The following is a 17,356-nucleotide window of genomic DNA, read 5'->3' as shown; positions in this document are numbered from 1 at the left end:
AGGCCGAGCAGTAGCAGCAACTACAACAACTACAATGAAAACAAATCCAACAACAACAAAAATAACACAAGCGCACACGAAACTTGGCTTACGTGTTTCACACTTTACCACACGTACAACTATTGACGCAGAGCTGCAGTTAGAACTAAAGGCTGTAACTTAAGTCTGATGACTAGCTTTGGTATATTAAGTTATCTATATACATAGATATATGCATATTTAGTTAAGTATATTCTTTGGGTGTATACAACTTTTATTTTTTCTTTGTGCGCCGCGAGAGATACCAACAAAAAGCACCGCACACAGACTGTTTCGTCGTCACTGCTGCGCTGTTCGATATAAAATGAAAATTCGTCGTAGCCAACAGACGACTGAAACCGACTGACGGGGCTGCCAGAACTGTTATACTGCGATATACAAAACAGCCAGCTACAAAGCGCCGAATGTGAACGCAAATGCAAAAGCAACAACTATATTACAACCTTATACAACAAACGCAATTTCAATTACAAACAACAACAAATATGCAAACGAAGAAAACAAAAAGTATATCGAGAAAAAACAACAACAACCAACGGCAACAACAAAATATTCTCGCCATGCGGTTGCTGACATTGCGATTGCCTCGCCGATGTCTAATTTTCATGCAACGATTTGAAGTTCAAGCGCGCAAGCTCTCTCTCACTCTCTCTTCACTGAAGCGCTCTCTTTGGCTTTGCGAATGCTCTCTTTGGCTTTGCGAAGTTCTCTCTCGTCGGTTTACAGGTATGCGGCGTAAGGGTTGAGCTTGGCAGAAACAGCTGATGTGCACATTGCCAAAGGCGGCGGCAGCAGCACCAACAACAACAACATCAACGATGTCAACGACAACGCTGAAAGGAATGTTGGACGTTGTTACGTTTCACACAGATTTTACACAATCAACTTCACATAGTTTCTCATCCATCCGCATAGCAACCCAACCCCCTGGTAAACTACCCTCATCTATGACGCACTTTCTTAAGGGTTGTCTTCTTATTCAGAAATGTCTGTTACTGTTTTGTTGCTTAGCTTTGGCAAGCCAAGAAAAACCGGCACACGTATAACAGTTTTAGCCGTGTATAAAAGACGCAGCAAAAGAGCGTAAACTGTTGCTCTTAGTTTTGATTTAGGTTAAAGGTTAACTTGTGACTTTCAAACTTTTACTTTTTCGCTATGCGTCTGTATGTGTGCGTGGTTCTGTGTGCTAAAACATTTTTTGGTGTGCCGCCTTTTGGGCGCCGCCATCGGACTGAACTAAATAGGAGACCTTCGAAAGTGCCCCTAACAGAAGCTAAAGTTGTGCATTATCTTAACAGGTTTTTTGAGTTATAATAGCTCAATGTGTTTTTAGATAAGCAGAGCGTGCTAATTTCACAGTTTTTATAACCCAATAAACGGATTATTTTTTATTTTTAGTATTGAAGTAATACGAATGTGTATTTTATAACAGTTTTCTATATTTGTTTTTGGTTAATAATTTGTCGTTTAGGTTGAGCTTAAGGGAATTTCGATCGGAGTTTCTCTTAAGCGTTTCTCTTAAAAGGATGTGCTTTTCGGGCTAACTGTTTAATCACTGTGTGTGGCTGGCTGTTCAATGTCATTCATAAAAATTGTTACACGCACACACACACACACCAAGGCACAGCCATGTGACTTGTGGGTCAATGCCAGAGGGCAGCAGCTCTTGACGTTTTGCTGTTCTGCCTTCGCAAATTGATTTGCTATGATATTAGCGCATTAGCCGCCCTCTGCTAGCCCATCTATTACTTCATGTGAAAGTAGTTGTTATCGCAAGGAAATTGCACAATTAGTTTGGTCACATCGTGTAATTCTAGAAAGCGTAATATAATATCCTCACAAGACTAAACTGTTATACCACAAGCGATACACACACATACACAATGTGCGTGTGAGTGTGCGTATGCGTGTGCGTGTGTGTATGTTTTCATTAGAAATGCATAAAGTTCTCGACTTGATATGCAAACCAGGCTGCTGATTGCTACACGTGGCAATAGGCCAAATGTGGGCGGTGTGAGCATCGAGTGGGTTGCATTGCCACGCCCACCTAACCACAAGGCACTTTGTACATGCAGCAGGTGTTTGAATTACCTGCACAATTTCATCTGCTTGTACCAAATGAGGTAAGCAGCTGCCGTAGACCAAATGGGATGGGTAAATTTTCTGGGCCCAAGCCAGAAAAGCGTTAAAAGACAAGAAACAAAATAGGAGAGTGGTGTTTTAATATAAAATCGATGCAAAAAAATTAAAGCTTAAGCATTATCTAAGAACTCAAAACAATTCATGTGGTAAGAGTGAAAAAATTATTTATGAATTGAAAAATCATTATAATTTAATCTGTATCTATCTATAACATATATCAGTGCGAACAAGAGAGTGTTCTTTCTTCTGGCCATTTACTATCTCATTACAGCTTTCCTTTATTTTGCGAAAGAGTTGAATGCGCTTTTATAGATATGCTTGTGTATTGAAGACACCAATGTCATCGCCTCTAGGCCGGTTCAAGAATTTCTTAACAACCTTCTTCTCATTCGCGTAGCTGCACATTGTTTGTTGTTGCTTTTATTTTATCTGTTTTATTTTTGGTAGGGGGAAATGAAATTGAAATTGCGCATACGCCACATTGCGCCGCAGCCAGGCAGCCAGGCAGCTCTCGTGCGCTTTTGTTTAAAGGTGTATTTTTTACGCTTTGCGAAACAGTTTTCCTCGTTGTCACAGTATATACTATATATATGTGCATATATGCATCAATATGCTATATACACAGTGTGTAGCCAATGCACATACAAATATATATACCTATGTATATATATATATATATATATATGCATATACATCTATACAAAATGACGCAGTTTAATCGCTGGCTAGTTTTGTCTTTTTCTTCGTTTATATTTTGTTCGTATTTTACTTGTTGCTTTTCGTGAGCATCGTTTGTCTATTTCCGATTTTGTTCTGTTGATGTTGTTGTCGTCTGTGGTACCTGCTAGATACAGTAGTATCTTATAGAAGGCATCGCTCAATAAGTAACTGATATTCTCGCGCCAACTGTTATACACATTTATATGTTAATGCGAGTTGCACACACATAGCCACACACTTACATTTACATTTACATTACAAGCTAGGCAGGTGAAACGTGTGTCCTTGCTGTGCTGTTGCCACCTTACCATTTATCCTGTCGCTGCTGTCGCTGTCGGTGTCCTTTCAGTTATCCTATTCGGTTGGCCGACTGTCAGCCCCAACCAATGCAGCTGTTGTCGCCTACCTATATCTATGTCGATACCTATCAACGACAATTCTTGCTAATACAAAAGAAGGGTCATCGATTCCACTTCGAGATACCCTTCAGCATTGGGAAAATTCAAAATGGTTTTCTAAGCCTCGCCCAATTATTTTCGTATAATGTCAGACTTTAAAACTAAAAGTACTCTTAAGTTGTATAGTTGGAAGAGGACATATATACAAAGTAGATATATACAAAGTAGAGACATTGATAAAATGATTATTCTGAGAGGCAGACGCATAAAAGGATATGCCGAGATCATCGACTTGGCTTTCCGATCTGAGTAGAACTGCACTTGTATTTTTGTTAAGGCATGGAAATGCTGATATACCCTGCGGCTCTACACACTTTTCATAACAATAACATCATCAGTATCAACAGAAAAGAAAATGGCTTAATATAATCGCCGCCCACTTTATAGCAACCAGCTTGTCGTAAATAATTTGTTGGCTAGTGCTTTCATTGATAAGAAAGCGTTTTACAGTTCTTAGCCGCTTGTTTGGCTTTTTGTGTGTGCCGCTGACAGGTGGTGCGTTGGCGGCAGGGGTAGTGCAGAGGGGCGGGGCAGGTAATTCGTTTTGTTTAGACGAAGGTCGCGTGCCGCCGTTTGTCGTCTTAGGGAATTATGCAATTTGTTTGGCTTATTGTTTACTGCTGGCACAGCTCTTGGGCTATTATTTATTGTAAATTGACACAAATGAGTTCAATTGAATTGCAACAGCAACAGCAACAGCAATAACAGGGTGCCCCACACCCACACACACACAAACATAGAGAGGGACAACACAGGGTGTTCTCTGTTGTATTGCTGTTGCCAGGCAATCAAAAGTGTACACATTTGTGTATTTAACTGTTGCTTTTGGTGTTGCTGTTTGTCATCGAATCCGAGCGCCTCTAATACGTAGCATTGTTGGCCAGAATCGTTATCAATTTATATACAAGAACAACGGCAACAAAAACAATAATATTAACAGCGACAGCAACAGCACTAAATGAGTACCACGTGTGGCAATATAGTTATATCACGCTTTATTTGTTTACTGCATTATGCTTTCAAGTTTTTTTTCCACCTACTGATAAACAACAAATTATTTGTGATTGAAAATGCATACGAGCAAATATATTTATTTGCTTCAATACATTTATTTAATAATAGCAGTGCCGTGCCACTTTTTATTTATTTATTGTATGCGAATTTACTGAATTATATAACTCGCTTATATATAAATAAACTTTCAAAGAATATAACACACATTTCCTGCTTGACTTTGCACTTTCAGTTGATTAGTTCTCTCTTCTTCTTGAAGCTGTTATTTTAGCAGAATATACTGTGAGTCAAATCAAAAATGACTAAGCTTAGCTTATTTTGTTGTACTGATAAGCCGAACGCAATATGCGATGAATAATTGCTTATGTTGCGGTAGACTGCAAATATGTTATAAAATGTATGAGAAAAGTAGTATTTTTATAAAAAGTAATATAAATAATATAATTGATTCCGCAACAACATTTAGTTTTAGTATGAAATGTTTGTAAATTGTGAATTTTATAAAGATGCCAAATTATTATTGCTTGTGTTTATGTTTATATCTTTTTATTTGCATCTTGTTGCAAGTTATAGCATTTGAGTCACTAGAAATATTCAGCGAATGTCTTTTATTTCGACTCTCTTTGTCACTCAGTTCGTTATCAATTAAAGGGGTTTTTTAATTGTAAGTCAAATGCAAATTACTTGAATGTGGCAATTGTTATTTTTATTTTTCATCATTGTTGTTGTTGTTTTACTAATAAAAATTGAATAAAATCGCGCGTTCAATAACAACAGCCGCGCATGGCCTATCAGAGAGGGAAGGGGCCAGCTACAGCAGAGGGAAGTCGATAGAACCAGACGGCGGCAGCCCCGCTTTTGGGGGCTGCTCTCCGGCTGATGTTGACCCCGTTTTGAGTCGGTTCGCTTGGAAAGAAAAATCAATTAAATATCAAATGAAAAGCAACTACAAAACGAGCTGGCAACAAAATCTCGATTGTTCATATATAGCAACACATTGTAACGAGAGAAACGCAAGTTCATTTGCGTAATGTATAACTGCCATACGATATGTGCATGGAATATGTCCGAGTGTGTGTGTGTGTGTGTGTGTCTGTAGTACAGTTTTTATAGTGAAATCGAAAGCGAAATTGTCCAGTCAAGTGAAGTAGACGTCACAACTGTTCTAATGCTGTTCACGCTTCCAATTCCACTTCCACTTCCAGTAGTAGCTGAGCTGAATACTCCTCCCTATCGGCTCCCTCCCGACTGACGGTTTGATGTGTAAAAGTGAAGTACAGTCGCGTTTGTTGTCGCTTTTGTTCGTGTCGATGTTGATTTCCTTGTTTGCATTGTTGCATTCAACCTTTTGTTGTTGCTGTCTTCTATTATTAGCTGAACATGTTTAACTGTTATTGTTGTTGTTACTGATTTCTATTGTTGTTGCTATTTGTAATTTGTAATTTACCTGTGCGCTCATGTCCGTAATTATCCAGCTAACCTTGTCACACTGCAGCTCTCTCAGCTCATCGTCGCACCCAATTGTGACACAGTTTTTTATTTTTATTATTATTACTATAATCTCTAGGTTCTTTATATAATTTTCATTCAATTCACATTTGAGTGAATACTCAATTTGTATTTATCTAATTGTTGCTACATCAAAAACTTGATCTATAAATTTTCATTTAATTTTTGAGAGTTCTGTTCCAGTTGTATTTTTTTAAGGTTTATCTATCATTGAGAATATTTATTGGCTGGCTCGCTCGTTAGACGTTAATTGAAATTAATTAACACATTGAGTTCGAAATTCTGGGTGCTCTACTATTGTTGGAAATCCGATTCCAACTGTTCGCCCTGCTGCTATTTCTGCTGTTTGTCATATGACGTTATGGGGCAAATAATATTTAGCACCGTGTTTGAATTGTATACTGAAAGCATTCGTTATGATATATTCGCTAATAAAATTTTAAATAGCTTTCGTCAAAGATATTCCTAATGGCATATTTAATACTATAATTGTAATAGCTGGCCTGGTCCACTCGGTGCACACAGCCATGTGACAACTGACAGGACGGGAGTGGCTGGCATAGACTCGATATCTTCAAATATTACAATCTAATTCTAACGCGATCTGTGTGTAGTTGAAATTGTTGTCATTTTTGTAATGTGTATTGAGTATTTTCATTTATTGTCTTAAGAAATTTTGTTTGTCAATACAAATTTTGTGTCCTCTAGTGTATTAAACTGGAATCCCATTATTTCTTATGTGTATGTATTATATATTTGAATCCAAGATTGCATTTGTATTTTACTGTGTTTCACCTCTGATGCGTTGTTCCATACTGCCATATTTTTCAGTATCTGCAGGTTAGTGCCCTGCTGCTTTCTAAGAAATTTTAACTATCTTTCTTAGGACTATGGGCGACCACAAACACAGGGTCTTGGGGGTGGTGGGTGTTTCCTAAATTTCACACGCATCATTTAGTCCCCTGAAATGATTACATACAATTTTATAGAAATATTCTGAATCTGATAATCCAAGTATTTCATCTGGTGAAAATACATTGGATTGCGTTTTTATTGGATTGTGAAAATATTGCGGGATTTATCAGCTGTGCAAACTTTAGTTTGGCGCCCCATTTTCTCACAGTCTCAGTCGCGCCTCTATGCCCCAAATGGCCGTGAGATGACCCCTTTGCCTTCGCCTTGGGCCTTATCAGGTGCTAATATTTACAGCGCGTAATTGTTAGTACTTGGGGCGAGACCCGTTGGAGTACCCACATTCCCTATCAGTGAAGATTATTAATTAGGCATTTATTAATGGCAAATTGCTGAGACGAGCATCGCATCGCTGAGTTATTCGCTTCACGTGTGCCTTGTTTTGGGTCTCTTTGTTTTAAAATTGTCCCAGTTGAGTATCGTTACCTTATCGGCAGACTTATTTTGAATCGGTTTATCGTACGACTCATATCAGAGTACGGCCCAAAGTTCAACTGTATAAATAAGTTCACAGTGTGATATACTCATAATAATGTTGTTTGGCTGGCTCTATCTCTGTTTTGGGGGAGGCACATATCTCAGTTGACATGAACATGGATTAAGTGCTTTGCTATACTTTTCGCAGTGGACAACAATCTGTGGCATGCCTTATCGACCAGTTGCTGTGTCGTCGGTTCGAACAGCATAATCACTGTTGTCGTGCTGTTTTTGTTATTATTGTTACTGTTAGATGTTAGACCACGAGTTGCCTCATTGTTGATCAGGCGAGTCTCTATTGTCTTTGTTGATTAGCGTCGTGTGAACTCATTCGAAATTGACTTTTTGATAGTGCCATCTATGTACTTTTGAGTTGTGCTCGAATACCAAATATGCCACATGCTCACCGATTTATGAATTGTTGCCCTCTTTGGAGAGGCAAAACAAATCAATTAAAAGACGTCCAAATTTGGGAACATCAGCAGCATCCGATCTAAATAAAAATATCTCATTTGACATCAATTGGTATCAATTATGTAGATATTGTAAATTATTTTGTATACTCACAGTAAATTGGCGTATTATGTGCTGCCTCAAGAGACAGGGGGTATGAATTGTGGGGTCTTTTGTTTGTAAGACTATATTTTTAATTAAAATTGTGGGAAAAGTTACTCATTAATGGAAATTCTCTGTTACAGTTAACAAAACGTTGCTTACTAACAACAACAACAACAACAATAACAACAACAAGAGCAGCAACGAGGTGGCTCTAGATGAGACGCAAATTGGCAACAACGAGAAGCCGCAGAAACTTGAGCTGGACTACCAACAGCAAAAAGTCGATAAGCAGCAACAGGCAGCCAACCTGGTTGTATCTATTGCCACCGTTGCGCCGCAGCAGCAGAAACAACACCAGCAGCAGCAACAGCAACAGCACCAGCACCAGCAGCAGCAACAGCAAGCTGCAGTGCCACCACAGCAACATCAACAGCAACAAACTTCGCCAGTTGTGCCTCAGCAACAACAGCAACAACAACAAACACAGCCTCCACACACGCCAGTAGTGAATGAGCAACATGGACACCCACAGCATGGACAACATCAGCATACCCATCATCAACAGCCAACACATCAGCAGCAGCAGCAGCAACATCAACAGCAGCAGCAGCAGCGTAAGCCACCTCAACAGCAATACAATAACAGCTCGCAGCAACAAGTGCGTCGCAAATACTCCTCCGAGTACAACCATCAACAACAGCAAAATCATCACCATCATCAGGGAAGCAGCGACACTGCTATACAAACCACCAAATCAATGTCGTGGACAAACTCCGCCCAACACAAGAAGTCAACGCAGTCGGTGGCGGTTACTGCCTCTCCTAATACTGTAAACAACGGTGCAACTGTTTCTGCAGCTGCGACTGCTGCTACGAGTGCGGCGACTGCACCGCCAAGTGGCGGCGCAGGCTTTAGTAAGCAGCCTAGCACCGCTAGCGGCGGTATCTTCACTCATCCCACCAAGACCTACACTAACCAGCAACATTACCAGCAGCAGCACTATCAAGCCAACTATAACAATGGCAACAATAACAGCAATTCTAGCAGCAACAATCAGCCACAGATGCGCACATATGGTACGATGAAGGTGCCCTCATCACCTGTTGCCAACTCTGCGCCACCGTTGGAACGCAAGCTTAGTGGCCAGCAGCAGCAGCAGCAGCAGCAGCAACAACTGAGCAACAGCAATTCAACAACAACAGCAACTACCTCAACGGCTAGCATAACTGCAACGCCGCATCAGTTTCAACAACAGACGTCCACTGAAAGTCAGTCCAATAGCACAAACAATGCAACAGTGCTGCCCCAGCAACAGCAACAGCAGCAACAACAACATGGCCATAGCCAACATGCTGCAGGTGCCAAAGCCCATCTAACCTATGGAGCCAAAACCAGAAACAGTAGCCAAAACTTGAACCCAGATGCATCCTTCAGTGCAGCAGCAGCTCCTGTAGCTGTACAGCCGGCGCTGAATTTGGCGCCGCCAGCACCGCCTGCCTCTCAGAGCAGCAGCAGCGCAGACAGCGGACAACCGTCTTGGGCTAGTTTGTTTTCAAGCAAAAAGCCTGTGGCCAAAGTGGCTCCCTATGATGGCAACAAGTCTCAACAACAGCAGCAGCAACAACACCAGCAACAGCAACAGCAACAACAACAACAGCAGCAGCAGTCGTCGCAGATACAATTGGGGCCACCACAGTCACAGCCACAGCAATTGTCTGCGCAACAAACACAACAGCAATTGACATTTACGTCCCCAACACAGAACCTGCCAAACGTTCATCATCAGTTACAATCACCAACGCCGGTGCCAGCGCCAACTGGTCCGCTTATCACACCTGGCGCACTTTCCTATTCAGCGGCCTCGGCCCAGGCAGTGCCGGCCTCTGTAGTAGCACCCGCCTCAGCAGCTGTGAAACCGCTGAAAGCGGAGCCATTGCGTGCTGCTCAGCTCGATGAATGGACCAACAAATATGCTGACTTTTTGATACGTTACAAAACCAACCTGGCGCCTATCAGCCTGCGGCCACGCGGTCTCACTAATCGTTCTAACTATTGCTATATCAACTCCATACTGCAGGCGTTGCTTGGCTGTTCGCCCTTCTACAATCTTCTGCGTTCCATACCCAAGCAGGCAGCGGTTATGAGCGAGGTCAAGACACCCACTGTGAATGCCATGTAAGTAGCGAATGACCCAATGTGACCCAGTTGCCACCCAATACGATGCCATAGGCAAGTCAACAGACGCCTCGGCGCCAAAATCAGCTGGTGTTTGTGTTACGTCTATGGCATAGCAATTGGCGTCAGTATCTCTGGCACGCGCAGGTTTCCTCCGTTTTGGATGTTATCTTCGCTTAACGTCGAGATCGACGCAAGTGCATTGTGTATACGCATGATTGGCCCTTTGATGCCATCATGAGCACTACTTGCACGCACATTTATATCAGTTTTCTAGGTTTCTAGCACTGTAGACCTTTTCTAAATTACATTCTTTTATCGTTTATCACAGGATGTCGTATATGAGCAACTTTTCGTCGCTACCAAGCGGCACTCGCTTGCGTGTGAACAACAAAGCTGTTCAGATCAAGGGCAAGGATGAATTTGCCGGCGTTGATCTGCAGTGCGATTTGGCATTTGAGCCCACTGAAATATATAAACTGTGGAACGACAGTCGCGAAGAGCACGTAGAGGGCAGGCAGGAAGATGCTGAAGAGTTCTTGGGCTATGTTCTCAACAAACTGAACGATGAGATGCTCGAGGTAAGGATTCATTATTCGTCATATAAATGGATGTAAACTAAGAATGTTGTATTTAAATAGATTATCAAGCTTATTGCCAAGCCAAATGCCCAACAAAATGGCGTGGAGCAAGAAATGGAGATCGAGGATGGAGGCGACGATTGGCAGGTAAATATTAGCTCACTGATTCTTAGAAATTAAATAACATCGACGTGTTTTTATATATTTATACTATTATTGAATTCATTTTTCCTAGATGATCTGCAACAATCGCAATAAGGGCAGCATTACGCGACAAACTGACTTCGGACGCACTCCGCTTAGTGATATCTTCCGCGGTGAATTACGTTCGCGTCTGCAGCGTGAAGGTGAACACTCCACTGATGTTATACAGCCCTTCTTTACGCTGCAATTGAATATTGAAGTAAGTGAGACTATTCAACAGCCTATTAAGAACATGTTTATTAATTATGATTATTGCAGAAAGCTGCATCGGTGAAGGAGGCTCTGGAGATACTTGTTGGTCGTGATCAGCTAGAGGGCGTTACTGGCAGCAAGAGCAAACAAGAGGTGGTTGCCTGGCAGCAAATGACGGTGGAAAAGTTGCCTATCGTTTTGATATTGCATTTAAAATATTTTGACTATAGATCCGATGGCTGCACAAAAATACTGAAAAAGGTTGAGTTCCCTGTGGAGCTCAAAATTGATGCCAGTAAGTTAATATATCAAACCTCAAAGAGATAGACTAAAGTGGTTTTTTTTTCGCAGAGATACTTGGCTCGAAAAAGACGTCGCAGAAGCAGCGCACCTATCGATTGTTTGCGGTGGTCTATCACGACGGCAAAGAGGCCTCGAAAGGCCATTATATAACGGACGTGTTTCATACCGGCTATAACAATTGGCTGCGTTACGATGACAGTTCAGTGAAGCCGATCGGCGAGAAGCAAGTGCTACAGCCGCACACGCCGCGTGTGCCTTATCTACTCTACTATCGCCGTTTCGATACCCTACCACAGATGCAGGCTAGCAATGGCGGCGGTGCTGGCAACACAGTAGGCGCCAACAATATCCATGCTCATGCCCATTCTTCGGCCAGTCCCGCGTCCACCACAGCAGCTGCAAGCTCAGCGAATAATAAATGAAACTAAGTTGTCAAAGTAATGGTATCTCGGTCTAAGGGCTTGCCAGAGTTTTGGTTTTTTATGCATATACAAATAATTGAACGGTTATTATATTTAAATGCCTATATTTAAGCCCAAAGTCCAAAGCGCATGTATGTGTGAATGGTAGTTGTATTTGTGTGGTGAATGCGTGTGTGTATAGTCTAAGTTTAATAAATAAACAAAACTCTTAGTGGGTAAGCTTTAGCCGTAATCCTAAGTTGATAACAGTTTAGTTGTGCAACAAAGCAAAACAAACCAACCACAAGTCGTTGTAACGAAATCTTTGTACAAAACTTAGCGCTTGGGATGGCTAAACTAAACAGCGAGCAAATTATATACATATAAACTTTGTAGTAAGTTTCTTATATTCGAACCAGCCAATATCTGTAAATCCTGTGTGCCCCTCAATCCTATCTAAATGGCACAAAAAACAGAATCGTGCATAATATATAGTTGTAGACCTCTTCAATATGACAAACATTTAGAGCTCTATATGTACATAGATACGTAGTATACATATATGATATGAAATATTATATATAAAATAAATTGTAGAATTTACTTGCAGTAATTGTTTGTAGCATGCAGCATGCATTTAGGCGACAGAGAAAACAATCAGCCGTGCATCAAGTTAAAAACAATAATCTATATTAAAATGCTTTGAATATGCTTTAAAACTAAAAAAAACATCTTTTGTATACAATACAAGACATGAAAATACATGAATACATAGCATTATATTGTGTGTAAGTTGAAATAAGTGAATATAAAAACAAAAAAGAAATATAAAAATTAAAATTAGGCGATTATTTTTATAATTAATATAGTTTGTTGCTTAGTTAGATGCCCCATTCATTTTAAACTACATATATATATATTATACCATACTTTTATGAAAACTGTTTGCACCCATTATGATATTTTAGTATCTGTTGCGATAAATCGTGAAATTGGCTCATACATTATATAAAAATATTATATTTTCTTAAGAAATTGTTTTATGTTTCGTTCACAATTACAACCAATCAAGATTTCTAGTTGCGTATGGAGTTAATATAACATAATTGGCATATACATAAAGATGCATATTTTATTTACTAATTCATATACTATATTTACATTTACTATAAATAACGTGCCAATGTTAAAATTCGATAAAATTACAGAAAAAAAAATATTGCAAATTTAATATCCATAAACAATAATTTTTTGATACTTGTGTAGTCAGTGACTTATCAAAGGAATATTGTTAAAATTATTTACAATTAGATACAATCTTTTGTTGAAATAGGTTTTATATTTAATAATCGATGTACACATATATTACAAGAAAAATCTATATAAAACTAATGCAAATGCGCTGAATTACAATTGTTGGAACATTCATCTTAAAATAATGAAGTTTATAGTTGCAAGTTACAAAGTCTTTTTTTAAGCAAATTGTTTATAAACTGCATTATTTTTTTTTAAATTTTGAATGAAGAAAATTAGAGTTCTGCATGTGGCGTGAAAACTATCTTTAGAACTTCTCGAAACTTAAGTAAATATCAGCGCAATGCCATTGTAAAAACAGCAAGAATTCTTGAAAGATTAAGGAATAGATGTAATACAATACATATAAATATATATATATATATATATATATATATATATATATATATATATATATATTTTTTTTTTATATATATATATATATATATATATATTTGTACTATATATATATTTTGATGTTACACATATATTAATTATTTGTAAGCCAAATTATAGTAACATTTTTTTCTATAGAAATTTTACAGCGTCTGTGCTTTGCTAGTTACAAATAGGTTCCTAAAACTACGTGGAATTATAATAAAAGAAGTAATGCAACTAAAAACTAAAATCTATTGAAAGCAAAAAAAAAAAACTAAAAAGCTTAGTGAAGTAACGATAAACAAAAGCAAAAACAATAATATTAGGACTTGTAGTTTAAAGCCAAGCTAACAACATATGAAACGTAAACAAAATTATACATAACATTTACACATAAATATATATAAATTAAATTTATACTAAAACGGAAAGAATAACTACAAAGCTGAGGGAAATTACGATGAATTTTCACTTTTGTATAAGTAACATACATAAACATATTATATTTTTTCAAGCGAAATTAATATGTTCAACATACATCGCATATATATATCTATATATATACAAAAAAGCTACCGAAACTAAAGACGTAATATATATATATATTTTTGTGAAAAATTTGTTTTATTTTTTGTTTTATATTAATTAATACTCCGCAAGCCAGGCCCCACAAAAATGTAATTTTTTTATTTAAAAAATTTTTTTTTCAAATTATGAACGTTATTTTTTCAAATTTTTTAACTTGTTTGTTTATTTAAATTTGTTTCCTTCTCATTTAATATTGCTTTTGGCGCTGCATCAATTTTGATAGCCCTCAAATATGTTTTATATTTAAGTAGTTTCTAAGGCTGTGTAACTAACTAAATACAAATTCATATCTGTTTAAGTCAAAAGATCATAAAAATCATTGTGTTGAAACATTGCCTGACAATTTTTGTTTACCTTTCTCTGTTCTCCAGTTTGTTTGAGATAATTGTTGTGACCCTAGAAGGAATGAAAATAAAATAAACGAAAATTGGCAAGTGCACTTACTAAACGTATAATCGAAAATACGATAAACAGATAAGATATACATGAAATAATTAATAAAAACTTTAAGTAAGAATTAAACAATTATAAAAGTATACAAGAGCAAACAAACCTAAAGTTAAAGTTAAGGTTAAATGTTTTGTAATCATTTTCTAATAAGAAAGAGAAAGTCAAAAGCGAGAAACGCAGAAAGAGAAGCAATTTTAATATACATATTGCAAATGGCAACAAGCAAAACAAACAGGAATGAATACTTGACGTTTTACAAAACAAATTTAATAAATATTGAACGACAATTCAAACAACTCGTAATAATATTAGCCCACATTTAGTGTAAACAGAAACAAACGAATTGATAAAGTTGTACTAATTAAAGATTAAACATACCTATATAAATTGTAATATGATACATCAAGCGACACTAAAATGAAAATTAAACTAGCGATAAAATAAATAATACCATTACCAAAATAATTTGTGTTTTATATATATATTGAGGGCTCTAAAGGTCGACGGCGGACGGAAAGTGAAAGGAGACGAACTAAGAGAGTCGGTTGATAGATTCAGCTGTGTAGGTCAAAAGCAACACGATACGAAGACGCTCAAAACCGGTTCTCCAAATAAGTCAGCGATTTGCAGTGTTTTGTTGACTACCCGAAACTTGAATACTCTTTCCAAATCATGAATATGACTGAATGAAATGATTGCCAAGCATATGAACAAAATGGACTTGCCTAAGCTATATACGCTAGATTATATGGGATAGCTAAGAGCTATGGGTCTATACATAAAGCTGATAAAAATTAATTCGATTCTTAACTAAAGTTGTCATTGCACTGTTTTACTTGCTTTCCCGACTGCTAGAATATTATGTTCCTATACTATATGAAAAACATTGTCTTCTTTCAATTCATAGATCTTAGATTTAGAGTTTACGCCCATCAAGCAGACAACTGAAAGAGTATTCGATGTTCAACATACTTAGTTTTCGTAATTTAAGTTTCTATAGATATTTGTCACACTTGCAAATTGCTGAATGTTTCGCAATAGGAACATTATGACATTTGCTGTATTCTTGGAGCTGGAACGGGAATCGAGCAAAGAATAATTTGTTAAACTCAATTGGAGAACGTCTTTGGAGCGTTGTACTTCATTTGTTATGCGATTCACAAGCCAAAACAAATCAAAACTCGTTTTTAGCCCACGGCTGTGCAAGACTCACTTATCTGGAGACCATTTTCGAGCTGAACAAACAGTCGCGAGGCACCTGAAGGCAGAGGCACTTCGCTCACTGATGAAGATTTCGTAAGGCCTTCAGTTGAAAGTTTTGGCAAATGTGCGGGCTGGTCGGACGCCATGTTTCGGAATGTGCTGTGTCTGGCGCTGGGCCTCATTGTGGGCATGCAGCTGACCGAGCTGTGGGACTATTGGACGCTTACGGGTGAGGAATATGAGAGCACAGCTATTGCGGCTGACACAGCCGCGCCCATACACACGGCCCTAGCGAGAGCATCGCTGGCGGACTGGCTTTATCATGAGACACGTGTGCTGTGCCTGGTGCTGACCATGCCAGCTCACCACAAGACGAAGGCGGCAAAGGTCATGTCCACATGGGGCGCACGCTGCAACAAGCTGATCTTTATGAGCAGCCAAGATGACGACGTGTTGGGCGCTGTGAATCTTAATGTGTCGGAAAGTCGCGACAATCTGTACGCCAAGATGCGCGCGGGCTTTGCCTATGCTTATGAGCATCACGTGGAGGATTATGACTGGTTTCTCAAGGCGGATGACGACACGTAAGTGGCACATAACCTACGGCACTTGATTGCTCTCACTCCACTGTATTTCTTGCTGTCAGCTATGTGGTAATGGAGAATCTGCGACTCTTTCTCTATCCCTTCGACCCGGAGGCACCTGTCTTCTTCGGGCATCGATTTCGCACTTCTTATCCGCATGGCTATATGTCGGGCGGTGCTGGCTATGTGCTGAGTCGCGATGCATTGCGTCGATTAAACCTGTTCGCTCTGAACAATACCAAATTCTGTCCACTAAATACCAATGCAGAGGATAGGCAAATTGGTTATTGCCTGCTGAATGTGGGCGTGGCAGCTGGCGATTCCAGGGACGAGCGAGGACGTGAGAGATTTCTGCCACTTCATCCCAGGCACTTGATGCCCCAAATACAAAAGGGCACTTGGCTGGATACCTACTCTTACTTCAAGCCCAATGTAAGCTGTCCTCGCAGATTAGATTGAATTATTACTGTAAGTTCCTTTTTACAGTTGAGCGATTGCTGCTCCGATTCGGCCATTAGCTTCCATTATACCAAAATGCATGAGTACGATAGGTATGAGTTCTTCCTGTATCATCTTCGAGTCCATGGGCTGCCAGAAAAGCTGAGTGTTCTGCCAGCGCGCCTAACCTATAAGCAGATGGAGGAAAAGATCGACTTCTGGAATCAACAAATCTCTGACAAGACTACGCCACTCGACTGAGAACTAGCATCCATAGTTGAGTTAGGAATTTGTATGCATATCAATACTTTAAAGTATGATTAAGTAATTGCATGCTGCAAATATTAGAAGTAAGAATGTTGCAGTCGAATGCGCACGACTGCACGCTACTCGTTCACAGGAGAAACTGCCTAACCATACAGCTGAAAGCTCTATCAATAGATGAGCTGATTCCTTATGGTTATTTTCGCTTGACAATTGGGCAATATCAAGATTGGATCTGTAGTAACGTAACTGCTAAGCATTGGGTCTTTGTTAGACGAGCACTGCACAAAAAGAATATACCCTCTCAATTTTGTGAGCGAGTATAAGAACTTGGTCTGGTCAAGGTCGGATGAAAACATTTACACCGATATTATATATCTATATTTTATATATTCACAGATCAGAGTTACTAA

At 38.9% G+C, this 17,356-nt stretch overlaps 2 protein-coding genes across 2 annotated transcripts; both read left to right on the top strand.

Annotated features, from left to right (window-relative positions):
* Positions 1–8,310: 8,310 nt before the first annotated feature.
* LOC111597470 (ubiquitin carboxyl-terminal hydrolase 10) lies at positions 8,311–12,584 on the top strand. The gene is made up of 6 exons (XM_023312219.2): positions 8,311–10,064; positions 10,396–10,645; positions 10,706–10,792; positions 10,881–11,048; positions 11,108–11,336; positions 11,393–12,584. The coding sequence occupies exons 1-6, from the start codon at positions 8,647–8,649 to the stop codon at positions 11,764–11,766; spliced, it is 2,526 nt and encodes an 841-aa protein (XP_023167987.2). The 5' UTR covers positions 8,311–8,646; the 3' UTR covers positions 11,767–12,584.
* A 2,911-nt stretch (positions 12,585–15,495) lies between these two features.
* On the top strand, positions 15,496–17,356 carry LOC111597511 (glycoprotein-N-acetylgalactosamine 3-beta-galactosyltransferase 1-like). The gene is made up of 3 exons (XM_023312280.2): positions 15,496–16,241; positions 16,304–16,673; positions 16,728–17,356. Exons 1-3 carry the CDS (start codon positions 15,802–15,804, stop codon positions 16,938–16,940), a joined length of 1,023 nt encoding a protein of 340 aa, XP_023168048.2. The 5' UTR covers positions 15,496–15,801; the 3' UTR covers positions 16,941–17,356.

Source organism: Drosophila hydei, unplaced genomic scaffold (genome assembly GCF_003285905.1).
Source record: "Drosophila hydei strain 15085-1641.00,03,60 unplaced genomic scaffold, DhydRS2 tig00000001-arrow-pilon, whole genome shotgun sequence".
NCBI lineage: Eukaryota > Metazoa > Arthropoda > Insecta > Diptera > Drosophilidae > Drosophila > Drosophila hydei.
This window is presented reverse-complemented; position numbering and strand designations above follow the sequence as displayed.

Coding starts and splice junctions, on each gene's coding strand:
- LOC111597470 (XM_023312219.2), top strand. CDS start 8,647: ATGTCGTGGACAAACTCCGCCCAACACAAGAAGTCAACGCAGTCGGTG. Junction 10,065..10,395: donor ACACCCACTGTGAATGCCAT/GTAAGTAGCGAA, acceptor CGTTTATCACAG/GATGTCGTATATGAGCAACT. Junction 11,337..11,392: donor GGAGCTCAAAATTGATGCCA/GTAAGTTAATAT, acceptor TTTTTTTCGCAG/AGATACTTGGCTCGAAAAAG.
- LOC111597511 (XM_023312280.2), top strand. CDS start 15,802: ATGTTTCGGAATGTGCTGTGTCTGGCGCTGGGCCTCATTGTGGGCATG. Junction 16,242..16,303: donor CTCAAGGCGGATGACGACAC/GTAAGTGGCACA, acceptor TCTTGCTGTCAG/CTATGTGGTAATGGAGAATC. Junction 16,674..16,727: donor ACTCTTACTTCAAGCCCAAT/GTAAGCTGTCCT, acceptor TCCTTTTTACAG/TTGAGCGATTGCTGCTCCGA.